Below are 14,255 nucleotides of genomic sequence, written 5' to 3' on the forward strand. Positions count from 1 at the left end.
ATAGTTCCAAGAAGTTAACCTCTAACGAGTCACAAACCCGGATCCGGGATCCCCCCCATCAAAAAAGCTGACTAGCATAGCCTAGCCTAAAGCCACAGGGATATCATATAATAAAATGTTAATGAAATCACAAGTCCAAGACACCAAATGAAAGACACACATCTTGTGAATCCAGCCATCATTTCTGATTTTTAAAATGTTTTACAGGGAAGACACAATATGTATTTCTATTAGCTAACCACCATAGCAAAAGACACAACTTTTTTTCCCCACCATTTTTTTCCTGCATAGGTAGCTATCACAAATTCGACCAAATAAAGATATAAATAGTCACTAACCAAGAAACAACTTCATCAGATGACAGTCTGATAACTTATTTATTGTATAGCATATGTTTTGTTAGAAAAATGTGCATATTTCAGGTATAAATCACAGTTCTACATTGCAGCTGCAATCAGAAATAGCGCCGAAGCAGCCAGAATAATTACAGAGACCAACGTCAAATACCTAAATACTCATTATAAAACATTTCTGAAAAATATATGGTGTACAGCAAATATCTTGTGAATCCAGCCAATATTTCCGATTCTTTAAGTGTTTTACATCGAAAACAAAATATAGCATTATATTAGCTTACCACAATAGCCAGAAACACAAGCCATTTACCAGCAGCAAAGGTTAGCGATCGTAACAAACCAACAAAAGATATATCATTTTTGACTAACCTTCATAAACTTCATCAGATGACAGTCCTGTAACATCATATTACACAATGCATATAGGGTTTGTTCGAAAATGTGCATATGTAGCGGCACAAATCGTGGTTATACAATGTGAAGAGTAGCCAAACTTCAAGCAATCTGTCCGGCGCCATCTTGGAGAGGCACCTAATCTAATCAATAACTAATCATAAACTTGACTAAAAAATACAGGTTGGACAGCAAATGAAAGATACATTAGTTCTTAATGCAACCGCTGTGTTAGATTTGTAAAATTAACGTTACTACGACATACAGCGTGCGTTACAGCGAGACCGTGCCGAAATTAATGGCGGAATTATTGTTTTACATTTTTCAACATAAATACGAATTAACAGCATAAAGACTTCTTACTATTTGTTGAGCTTCCATCAGAATCTTGGGCAAGTTGTCCTTTGTCCATAATAATCGTTGCTCGGCTGTAGAATGTCCTCTTCAACTTTGGAACTAGCAGCAAACATTAGCTATGTGGCGCAGAGGTGTCCAACTGTTCATAACTCAGTAGAAAGAAAATTCAGAAAATCGCAATATACTCATGTAAACTGATATAACTCGGTTTAAAATAACTACGTTATGATGTTTCTAACACCTATATCGAATAAAATCAGAGCCGGATATATCTAACGCCGATAACGTGAGCTTTTCAGAATGCCATCCTGAGGTCTGTCTCGCGTCATGGCGAACGTTGAAAAGGCTGCACCCCCCGTGCCATGAGCCTTTATATGGCCTCAGATCTGCCTAGCAACACCATTCCAATTCTCAACGCTTGCTGACATCTAGGGGAAATCGTATGCAGTGCTTGTCGACCAATAGAATAATTGCAAATTAATTAACTGACCCAGGAACAGAGTGCACAATTTCAGATTTCTCACTTCCTGACAGGAAGATTGCTCCAACTCGAGTTCTGTTTTACTCACAGATATAATTCAAACGGTTTTAGAAACTAGAGAGTGTTTTCTATCCAATAGTAATAATAATATGCATATTGTACAAGCAAGAATTGAGTACGAGGCTGTTTAATTTGGGAACTAATTTTTACAAAGTTGAAATGGCGCCCCCCTATTGACAAGAAGTTTTAAAGGCACTGTCAACTTAGTGTATGTAAACTTCTGACCCACTGGAATTGTGATACAGTGAATTATAAGTGAAATAATCTGTCTGTAAACAATTGTTGGAAAAATGACTTGTGTCATGCACAAAGTAGATGTCCTAACCAACTTGCCAAAACTATAGTTTGTAACAATACATTTGTGGAGTGGTTGAAAAATTTTAAATAAAAAAAATAAAAAAATGTAATGACTCCGACATAAGTGTATGTAAACTTCCGACTTTTACTGATGTTTCAATATGTGATCATTGTCACCTTTCTCTCTCTCGCTCTCAGAGATGGACTCGGTGCGCATCCTGCTCTACTCTCTCATCTTCCTGCTCAGCATCTTTGGCAACCTTCTGATCATTGTGGTCCTGACGGTCAACAAGCGCATGCGCACGGTCACCAACTCCTTCTTGCTGTCGCTGGCGGTCAGTGACCTGACGTTGGCTGTCTTCTGCATGCCCTTCACGCTCATCCCAAACATGCTGGAGGACTTCATCTTCGGAGCTGCCATGTGTAAAATGGTCACCTACTTCATGGGTAAGATTGTGGCCACGTTCCAGACCGTCTGCAAAGCAGTCGAACTGCACAAATTCACCAATTATCTAATTCCATGTTGTCGTGTCTGGACTATCATTAAATGTGAAGACGTGTTTATATCAAATCAGTACTCTAGGTTTATTACGTGATTAAACTAATCATGTAAACATTCATTAACTAGGAAGTCGGAGCACCACGGAAAATGTTGAGAATTACAGAGTTATAAATTCCCGAATATAAATCTTCAGATATTTTAATATCTGATCAATTACAGTCTTCTACTAATGAATTATTATTACCTCATCAGTTCCCATTACTGAATGTCGCAAACACTTGGAAATCTGCACGAACCCTAGCCTAAATGATGAATCAGCGATATACAAATTGGCTTATTCATTTATTTATTAACTAACTAATTTTCACAGAAATACATACGTAACAAACGAAGAGTAGATATTGGTTACTACACAATATATTGATACGTCCCTAGTGGGCTAAACCAGTATGACGGCTTGGTAGACAATGGAAAGGGGTGGGGACAGATAAAAGAGCAGGAAAGACAAAATGGATTCACTACACACAGTTGATAATTATATTCATTGAAATGCTAATCCTTTGCACATGAACGGCCGCTCATTCTGAAAGAAATTGCAATGTACATATTTACACTTGTATGTCTTGTTGTCTCTCTCTGATGAAATCGCTGGTCCATCTGCTGAAGAGTCAATCATCAGAAAGTCTTGGGTTGTGTTCATAATGGATACGTCAGGCGTACCATGTCCTTAGAATAGATGTTTTGGCAAATGTCGGTATTCTCATCCTAGGTTTATGTAATTTCTAGCTGCAGACCAGTAATTCTACGTTTAGGATTTGCTCTTATTCTGTAGTGATTGATAGTCTCAGAGTTGTACCATTTCTAGCCGTGTAGCCAACACTACATGTAGTCTGGTTTTCTGGACTTGTAGTTTTAATCCATTTGTCAGCCATGTAGCCACAGCTGCACGCGGACTGGTCTAATGTAAGTTTTGTCAGGAGTGGGTTTTATACACTTCTGAGAAAAGGGCGGTCCATGACGCCTACGTAATGTCTAGGCTCACGAGGGTGTGGCCACTGACTAGTTAAAACTATGTAACTGAACAAGTATCTTGTTTACAAGGCCAACATGACATTACATCTTCTCACAAATAGTTTAATATTCAATCATATATTTTAAACATTCAAGGTAGAAAACTCATAGAAATGTTCACTTCCAAAGCTAGCTCAGTTCTGTGCTACCGTCCTTCCTGATGTCACAAAATAAACAACTTCGACAGGATTGTTCTTTAAATATCCACGGACCATTGCCACAGTCTCAAACATAGAAATATTGTTATTAAGTCCTCCAATTTTGGGGATTAGGAGTTTAACAAAGAGAAGATCTTTGTTCCATAGGTTTATTTCCCATCTCTTTCTGCATGACCAGGGGGAGAGAGTCTCTGCCAGAAATGTATAATCTGTCATAAAGTCATAAAACTTGTGGTGGGAGAGAGAGAGTGAGAGGGGGGGGGGGCACAATATGCTGAGGTCAGGGCGGACACAACCCATCATGCCAGAGCCAGTTGGACTGTCATACGTCTGCAGGAGTGTGACTTACTAATGAGCTGGCTATTCATCAGGCTGGGCCCAATGGACCACAATACCTCCCTGAGTCAGAGAGAGAGAAAGAGAAGAGAGAGGGGGTAAGAGAGAGCGTGGGTGGGAGAGAGAGTGAGAGAGAGGGAGAGAGGGGCAGACAGAGAACGAAAGAGAGAGAGAGAGAGAGAATGCGAGAGAGCGAGAGAGAGACTTGACTTTTTGTCTTTCTTTAATGAAATGTTCTCATTTCATTAAAACCTCACCACCCCCCCTTAAAATAAAACACCAAAATATATGCCATACTCACCTTGCCCTCTACCCCACGATACAAAACAACACCACACATCACCATTCCCAAAACCTCACCACTTCTACAACCGCATATCCAAAACAACTTCCCCAGATATATAGACAGCCCCCCGACACACCATATCTCCTGAAACATCTCCACACTTTTTATAATTTAAAAGAACTCAAAATACACGCTAAGTTGCGCAGACACCACCCCATTAAATAATAGTGAAGGGTCTGTTATCCCCCTTACGCCCTGTGCCTCCTAAACTCAGCAAAATTAGAAACGTTCCCTTTTCGAGAACCTGTCTTTCAAAGATAATTCGTAACAATCCAAATAACTTCACAGATCTTCATTGTAAAGGGTCTAAACACTGTTTCCCATGCTTGTTCAATGAACCATAAACAATTAATGAACATGAACCTTTGGAACGGTTGTTAAGACACTAACAATTTACAATTGGAAAGCAAGTAAGGTCACAATTATGAAAAACTTAGGACACTAAAGAGGCCTTTCTACTGACTCTGAAAAACACAGAAAGAAAGATGCCCAGAGTCTCTGCTCATCTGCGTGAACGCGCCTTAGGCATGCTGCAAGGAGGCATGAGGACTGCAGATGTGGCCAGGGCAATAAACTGCAATGTCCGTACTGTGAGACGCCTAAGACAGCGCTACAGGGAGACAGGATGGACAGCTGATTGTCCTCGCAGTAGCAGACCACGTGTAACAACACCTGCACAGGATCGGTACATCCGAACATCACACCTGCGTGACAGGTACAGGATGGCAACAACAACTGCCCGAGTTACACCAGGAACGCACAATCCCTCCATCAGTGCTCAGACTGTCCGCAATAGGCTGAGAGAGGCTGGACTGAGAGCTTGCAACAACGTCGCCTATGGGCACAAACCCACCGTTGCTGGACCAGACAGGACTGGCAAAAAGTCCTCTTCACTGACGAGTCGCTGTTTTGTCTTACCAGGGGTGATGGTTGAAATCATGTTTATCGTCGAAGGAATTAGCGTTACACCGAGGCCTGTACTCTGGAGCGGGATAAGGTCCGTCATGGTCTGGGGCGGTGTGTCACAGCATCATCAGCAATCTCAACGCTGTGCGTTACAGGGAAGACAATCTCCTCCCTCATGTGGTACCCTTCCTGCAAGCTCATCCTGACATGACCCTCCAGCATGACAATGCCACCAGCCATATTGCTCGTTTTGTGCGTGATTTCCTGCAAGACAGGAATGTCAGTAGTCTGCCATGGCCAGTGAAGAGCCCGGATCTCAATCCCATTGAGCTCGTCTGGGACCTGTTGGATCAGAGGGTGAGGGCTATGGCCATTCCCCCCAGAAATGTCCGGGAAATTGAAGGTGCCTTGGTGGAAGAGTGGGGTAACATCTCACAGCAAGAACTGGAAAATATGGTGCAGTCCATGAGAATGCAGCTGGTGGCCACACCAGATACTGACTGTTACTTTTGATTTTGACCCCCCCACCTTTGTTCAGGGACACATTATTCCATTTATGTTAGTCACATGTCTATGAAACTTCTTCAGTTTATATCTCAGTTGTTGAGTCTTGTTATGTTCATACAAATATTTACACATGTTAAGTTTGCTGAAAATAAACTCGGTTGACAGTGAGAGGACGTTTCTTTTTTTTGCTGAGTTTAGTTATCCAAAAAGCCAACTTTGCCTTGACAAACATAAAATTCAACAAAACACATTTAGCCACATTTAGGGGGATGGGGTTGAGGACCACCCATTTATGCAACAGGAAAGATGCCCCCAGGTTGTTGATTATCAGCACCCTCCCTCTATGTGACACTTGGGACAGGAGCCACCTCCACCTGGCCAGTCTTGACACCCATGCCTGTAACAACCCCTCCCAGTTCTTCCTGACCCACCTCTCCGAGCCCAGCTACACCCCCAACATTTTAAGCCCTTCACAACCCCGCTGCAAACCCCCTCGAAGCAGAGGAGAGGCCCTATCCCCACATAACAGAGCTCTTCCCCAGTTTACCTTAGCTGACAAAGCTCCCTCATAAAACATCAGACTAGTCTCTAGTGCCTGTATATCCGGACCATCCCTGACCATCACAGAAACATCATCTGCAAACGCTGACACTGCTATGCCTGTCAACACACCCATGCCTGTCTAGCACACTCCCTGCAGTCTCCTGAATAGCATGCCCAAAAAAAGCTCAATGTCTAGTGTGTATAACTACCCCGATAGAGTGCAACCTTGTCTAATGCCCCATCTCACCCATTGGTTCCTTGCCGGCTGCTGCAGAATTCAATGGCACGGTATTTAATTGTCAGCCATTTTTACCAATAATGTAAGTTAGTGCTAGTTTGACCACCCTTCAATATTGGCATTACTAGAGAATTTGAAACCTATTTTGTAAGAACAGTATATGGGATTGATTTTAAGAAATGTAGCCTAATTCATTTGATTATTATGGTGTTTCTATAAAAATACAAATAAAATGAAACCCTCACGGTTTCCGTTAGGATGGAAAGGAAAATATGGCACTTGACAACGTGACAGTCGGGAGTAGGCTATAGTACTAAGAGCATAAGAGGATTGGAGGATTCAAAATAAATATCTAAGTGGCATAACATTTCCACACCCTAATTGTAGTGTCACCAATACCCAAACGGAGATTCAGTGAAAATAAAAATCTCATTGATTTATCAAGACCAGTCCCAATGCTTGTTTCATAGCAGTGCAAAACTGCTGAAATAGTTATTGCTTTAAATCCTATTGCTTCTAATTTCAATATGCTTTTTAAATAAATAAGGAAGGAACGGAAAATATGGAGCAGTACAATGTGACGGTTGGGAGTAGGCTACAGTAAAGGGCTCTTCTGCTGAAGAATCCCCATTTTGTGAGGGCACGCGGGAGACCGGGGTTCAATTCCCCGATGGGGAGGAAGGCGTAGGCTGTCCTTGTAAATAAGAATTTGTTCTTAAATTGCATAACATTTCTGCCGTATAATTGTAGTCTAACCAATACCCAAACAGAGATTCAGTGAAAATTTTAATCTCATTGATTTATCAATACCAGTCCCCATGCTTGTCTCAGAGCAGCGTGAAACAGTGCTAAAATAGTTGTAGGCTATTGCTTCAAATCCTATTGCTTCTAACTTCAATATGCTCTTTAACATCTCTGGGACACTTGGCCAAAATCCAGAAAAAAAATGTAAAATCACACATGAAAGACACCAAATTAAAGCTACACATGTTGTGAATCCAGTCAACATGTCTGATTTCAAAAAGGATTTACGGCAAAAGCACACCAAACGATTATGTTAGCTCAGTACATAGCCACAGAAAAACACAGCCATTTTCCCAGCAAAAGATAGTAGTCACAAAAAGCAGAATTAGAGATCAAATTAATCACTAACCTTTGATGATCTTCATCAGATGACACTCATAGGACATCATGTTACACAATAGATTTATGTTTAGTTCGATAATGTGCATATTTATATCCACAAATCTCGGTTTACATTGGCGCCATGTTCAGAAATGCCTCCAAAATATCCGGAGAAATTGCAGAGAGCCACGTCAAATAACAGAAATACTCATCATAAACTTTGATGAAAGATACATGTTTTACATAAAGATACACTTGTTCTTAACTTCTAATTGCACACCATCCCGGATCCGGGAGCACCCCCATCAGTAAAAAAGCTGACTAGCATAGCCTAGCATAGCGTCACAAGTAAATACTAGCATCTAAATATCATTAAATCACAAGTCCAAGACACCAGATGAAAGATACACATCTTGTGAATCCAGCCATCATTTCTGATTTTTAAAATGTTTTACAGGGAAGACACAATATGTAAATCTATTAGCTAACCACGATAGCAAAAGACACAACTTTTTTTCTCCACCATTTTTTTCCTGCATAGGTAGCTATCACAATTTCAACCAAATAAAGATATATATAGCCACTAACCAAGAAACAACTTCATCAGATGACAGTCTGATAACATATTTATTGTATAGCATATGTTTTGTTCGAAAAATGTGCATATTTCAGGTATAAATCATAGTTTACCATTGCAGCCACCATCACAACTCTCACCAAAGCAACTAGAATAACTACAGAGACCAACGTGAATTACCTAAATACTCATCATAAAACATTTATGAAAAATACACAGCGTACAGCAAATGAAAGACAAAGATCTTGTGAATCCAGCCAATATTTCAGATTTTTTAAGTGTTTTACAGCGAAAACACAATATAGCATTATATTAGCTTACTACAATAGTGAACCACACAGCAGCATTGATTCAAGCCATCAATAGCGATAACGAATAAACCAGCAAAATATATTAATTTTTTCACTAACCTTCTCAAACTTCTTCAGATGACAGTCCTTTAATGCAACCGCTGTGTCAGATTTCAAAAAACCTTTACGGATAAAGCACACCATGGAATAATCTGAGAAGGCGCTCAAAAATAACAACATTTCTCCGCCATGTTGGAGTCAACAGAAATACGAAATTACATCATAAATATTCCCTTACCTTTGATGATCTTCAGCAGAATGCACTCCCAGGAATCCTAGTTCCACAATAAATCGTTGTTTTGTACGACAATGTCCACTACTTATGTCTAAGTAGCTACTTTTGCTAGCATGTTTAGTGCACATGTCCAAACGCTCGCGCAGATGCAGGCAAACTCGGACAAAAACTTCAAAAAGTTATATAACAGGTCGAATAAACTTGTCAAACTAAGTAGAGAATCAATCTTCAGGATGTTGTTATCATATATATCCAATAACGTTCCAACCGGAGCATTCCTTCGTGTCTGTAGAAGTTATGGAACGCAAGGCGATATCATGAGGAAAGCGCATGACCAGGAACTGGCATTCTGCCAGACCAATGACTGAAACACCTCCCATCCGGCCCCACATCACACTAGAGGCTTCATTCCACGTTCTACAGACTGTTGGCATCTAGTGGAAGGCGTAGGAAGCGCAAACAGATCCATACTGCCCCCAGCCATAAGAAGTTAACCTCTCTGGGATATGTGGGACGGTAGCGTCCCACCTAGCCAACATCCAGTGAAAATGCAGAGCGCCAAATTCAAATAAATTACTACAAAAATGTAACTTTCATGAAATCACACATTCAATATATCAAATTAAAGCTACACTTGTTGTGAATCCAGCCAAAGTGTCAGGTTTCAAAAATGCTTTACGGCGAAAGCAAACAAAGCTATTATCTGAGGACAGCACCCCAGCTAACAATCACAGACCATCATATTTCAACCCTCCCGGCGCGACACAAAACTCAGAAATAACGATATAATTCATGCCTTACCTTTGATGATCTTCTTCTGTTGGCTCTCCAATATGTCCCATAAACATCACAAATGGTCCTTTTGTTCGATTAATTCTGTCGTTTTATCCCGTTTGATTCAGAAAAACATCGGTTGCAACTCGCCCAACATGACTACACATTATCTAATAAGTTACCTGTAATCTTGGTCCAAACACTTCAAACAACTTTCATAATAAAACTTTAGGTATTTTATACCGTAAATAATCTAAAAAATTTAAGACGGAATAAACCGTGTTCAAAGCGGATAAAATGAAAGTGGAGCAAGCGCTAGGTCGCACGCCCCAAACACAACAGTACACTAGACTCAACCCTCGTTTTGATTAGCCATACTTCTTCATTACTCAAAACAAAAACATCAACCAATTTCTAAAGACTTTTGACATCTAGTGGAACCCCTAGGAACTGCAACCAGATGCCTCAGAAATCTAGATTCCCATAGAAACTAATTGAAAACAAGGTCACCTCAAAAAAAGTAATTCCTGTCTGTTATACTCACAGACATTATTTAACAGTTTTAGAAACTTTAGAGTGTTTTCTATTAAAATCTACAGTTTACTTTCGGCACGCTTTTCATCCGGACGTGAAAATACCGCCACCTATCCCAAACAGGCTAGCTTGCTAGCTACTTCCAGACATAAACAAGAAAACACATCCTCGCTCTGACCATTCTACTCACCCTAGCAGAGCTGGTTAGACTTTTTCCATGTTATTCAAAGCGTTGGTGACTAACTGCGCTGCGCTGCTGGCAATAATTGAATTACGTTATTTTCCCTAACGTTTACTGTCACCGGCCATATTCAGCGGGAGTTGACCGCTTGTAAAGTCATCAGTTATTCTGCGCTCTGGTACATTCAGACAAGAGTGTTCTGAAATCCAAACAAATAGCCAGAGCGAATTTACAAAGCACTCTATTTAAATGTGGTATAGGTCTTATTTATTTAACTTCTTTGATATAGGGGGCAGCATTTTCACTTTTGGATGAATTGCGTGCCCATAGTGAACTGCCTCCTACTCTGTCCCAGATGCTAATATATGCATATTATTATTACTTTTGGATATAAAACACTCTGAAGTTTCTAAACGGTTTGAATGATGTCTGTGAGTATAACACAACTCATATGGCAGGCAAAAACCTGAGAAAAAATCCAACCAGGAAGTGGGAAATCTAAGGTTTGTAGATTTTCAAGTCTTTGCCTATCCAATACACAGTGTAAAACTTTATCCGATTGCACTTCCTAAGGCTTCCACTAGATGTTAACAGTCTTTAGAACATTGTTTCAAGCATTGAAGGGGGAGAGAATAAGAGCTGTTTGAGTCAGGTGTCTTGCAGAATGCCATGAGCTCAGTCAGTCTCACTCTGTGAGAGTTAGCTGCAATTCTTTTCATATCTAAATACAAAGGAATTGTCCGGTTGAAACATTATTGAAGATTTATGTTAAAAACATCCTAAAGATTGATTCTATACATCGTTTGACATGTTTCTACGAACTGTAATATAACTTTTTTGACTTTTCGTCTGGACTAAGTGCCTGCACCTCTTGAATTTGGATTTGTGAACTAAACGCGCGAACAAAAAGGAGGTATTTGGACATAAATTAGGGACTTTATCGGACAAAACAAACATTTATTGTCGAACTGGGATTCCTGGGAGTGCATTCCGATGACTTCTGTTGACTTCACAACATGGCGGGCATCTGTATGGCTTGTTTTGGTGCCTGAGCGCTGTACTCAAATTGTTGCATGGTGTGCTTTTTACGTAAAGTTTTTTTTAAATCTGACACAGCGGTTGCATTAAGGAGAAGAATATCTTTAATCCATGTATAATACTTGTATTTCATCAACATTGATGAGTATTTCTGTAAATTGATGTGGCTCTCTGCAAAATCACCGGATGTTTTGGAAGCAAAACATTACTGAACATATGTAAACTGAGATTTTTGGATATAAATATGAACTTCATCGAACAAAACATACATGTATTGTGTAACATGAAGTCCTATGAGTGTCATCTGATGAAGATCATCAAAGGTTAGTGATTAATTTTATCTCTATTTCTGCTTTTTGTGACTCCTCTCTTTGGCTGGAAAAATGGCTGTGTTTTTCTGTGACTAGGTGCTGACCTAACATAATCACATGGTATGCTTTCGTCGTAATGCCTTTTTGAAATCGGACACTGTGGTGGGATAACAACAAGTTTATTTTTAAAATGGTGTACAATACTTGTATGTTTGAGGAATTTTAATTATGAGATTTCTGTTGTTTGAAATTGGCGTCCTTGTCACGTTCCTGACCTGTTTTCTATTGTTTTGTATGTGTTTAGTTGGTCAGGGCGTGAGTTGGGATGGGCAGTCTGTGTTGTTTGTTCTATGTGGGAGTGTGTTGGTTAATTAGCCTTATATGGTTCTCAATCAGGGACAGGTGTTATTCATTTCCTCTGATTGAGAATCATATATAGGTTGGCTGTTCTCACTGTTTGTTGGTGGGTGATTGTCTTCCGTGTCTGTGTCTGTGCACCACACGGGACTGTTTTCGGTTTGTTCGTTTTATGTAGTCTATTCCTGTTCGTGAGTTCTTTCGTGTCTTTATGTAAGTTCCATGTTCAGGTTTTGTCTACGTCGTTTTCTTATTTTGTAAGTTATTCAAGTGTTCTTCGTGTTTCGTCTTTATTTAATAAATTCATTATGTCATCATACCTCGCTGCGTATTGGTCCACCGATCCTTCTCTCCTCTCCTCGTCCGAGGAGGAGGAAGAGCTAGAGCACCGTTACAGAATCACCCACCAACCTAGGACCAAGCGACGGGGGAGAGCGCAACAAGGAAACCAGGACTCGTGGACATGGGAGGAAATATTGAACGGAAAAGGACCCTGGGCTCAGACAGGGGCATATCGCCGCTCTATTGAAGAGAGGGAGGCAGCTAAAGCCCAGGAGCGGTGGTTTGAGGAGGCAGCAAGGAGACGTGGCTGGAAACCCGAAAAGCCTGTGAGTAAACCCCAAAAATTTCTTGGGGGGGGGCTTAAAGGGAGAGTGGCGAAGTCAGGTAGGAAACCTGCGCCTACTCCCTGTACTTACCGTGGAGAGCGAGAGTACGGGCAGACACCGTGTTACGCAGTAGAGCGCACGGTGTCTCCTGTACGTGTGCATAGCCCGGTGCGGGTTATTCCACCTCCCCGCACTGGTAGGGCTAGATTGAGCATTGAGCCAAGTGCCATGAAGCCGGCTCTACATATCTGGCCACCAGTGCGTCTCCTCGGGCCAGCTTACATGGCACCAGCCTTACGCATGGTGTCCCCGGTTCGCCTACATAGCCCGGTGCGGGTTATTCCACCTCCCCGCACTGGTCGGGCGACGGGGAGTATTCAACCAGGTAAGGTTGGGCAGGCTCAATGCTCAAGGGAGCCAGTACGCCTGCACGGTCCGGTATTTCCGGCGCCACCTCCCCGCTCCAGCCCAGTACCACCAGTGCCTACACCACGCACCAGGCTTCCTGTGCGTCTCCAGAGCCCAGTTCCTCCTCCACGCACTCTTCCTGTGGTGTGTGTCTTCGGCCCGGTGCCTCCAGTTCCGGCACCACGCACTAAGCCACCTGTGCGTCTCCAGAGCCCTGTATGCACTGTTCCTTCTCCCCGCACTCGCCCTGAGGTGCGTGCCCTCAGCCCGGTACCTCCAGTTCCGGTACCACGCACCAGGCCTATAGTGCGCATCGAGAGTCCAGTGTGCCCTGTTGTTGTTCCCCGCACTAGCCTAAAGGTGCGTGTCCATAGCCCGGTACCTCCAGTTCCGGCGCCACGCACCAGGCCTATAGTGCGTCTCAGTCGGCCAGAGTCTGCCGTCTGCCAAGCGGCGCCTGAACTGCCCGTCTGCCAACCGGCGCCTGAACTGCCCGTCTGCCAAGCGGCGCCTGAACTGCCCGTCTGCCCAACGGCGCCTGAACTGCCCGTCTGCCCAACGCTGTCTGAACTGTCCGTCTGCCAAGCGCCGCATGAACTGCCCGTCTGTATTGAGCCTTCAAAGCCGCCCGTCTGCCATGAGCCTGCAAAGCCGCCCGTCTGCCATGAGCCTACAGAGCCGTCCGCCAGACAGGAGCCGCTAGAGCCGTCCGCCAGACGCCAGACCGGATCAGCCAGAGCCTTCCGCCAGACCGGATCAGCCAGAGCCTTCCGCCAGACCGGATCAGCCAGAGCCTTCCGCCAGACCGGATCAGCCAGAGCCTTCCGCCAGACCGGATCAGCCCGAGCCTTCCGCCAGACCGGATCAGCCAGAGCCTTCCGCCAGACCGGATCAGCCAGAGCCTTCCGCCAGACCGGATCAGCCAGAGCCGTCAGCGAGCCATGACCAGCCAGAGCCGTCAGCGAGCCATGACCAGCCAGAGCCGTCAGCGAGCCATGACCAGCCAGAGCCGTCATCCAGCCATGACCAGCCAGAGCCGTCATCCAGCCATGACCAGCCAGAGCCGTCATCCAGCCATGACCAGCCAGAGCCGTCATCCAGCCATGACCAGCCAGAGCCGTCATCCATCCAGGATCCGCCAGAGCCGTCATCCAGCCAGGATCCGCCAGAGCCGTCATCCAGCCAGGATCCGCCAGAGCCGTCATC

At 43.0% G+C, this 14,255-nt stretch overlaps 1 protein-coding gene across 1 annotated transcript in view; it reads left to right on the forward strand.

Moving 5' to 3' along the window:
* LOC139566267 (cholecystokinin receptor-like) overlaps nucleotides 1–14,255 on the forward strand; it is a 55,560-nt gene that overhangs the window by 8,297 nt on the left and 33,008 nt on the right. The window contains exon 2 of the mRNA XM_071387327.1: nucleotides 2,143–2,391. Coding sequence (XP_071243428.1) covers nucleotides 2,143–2,391 — 249 coding nt within the window. The remainder of the gene's footprint in view (nucleotides 1–2,142; nucleotides 2,392–14,255) is intronic.

The sequence above is a fragment of the Salvelinus alpinus genome, chromosome 38 (assembly GCF_045679555.1).
Source record: "Salvelinus alpinus chromosome 38, SLU_Salpinus.1, whole genome shotgun sequence".
NCBI classification, from domain to species: domain Eukaryota; kingdom Metazoa; phylum Chordata; class Actinopteri; order Salmoniformes; family Salmonidae; genus Salvelinus; species Salvelinus alpinus.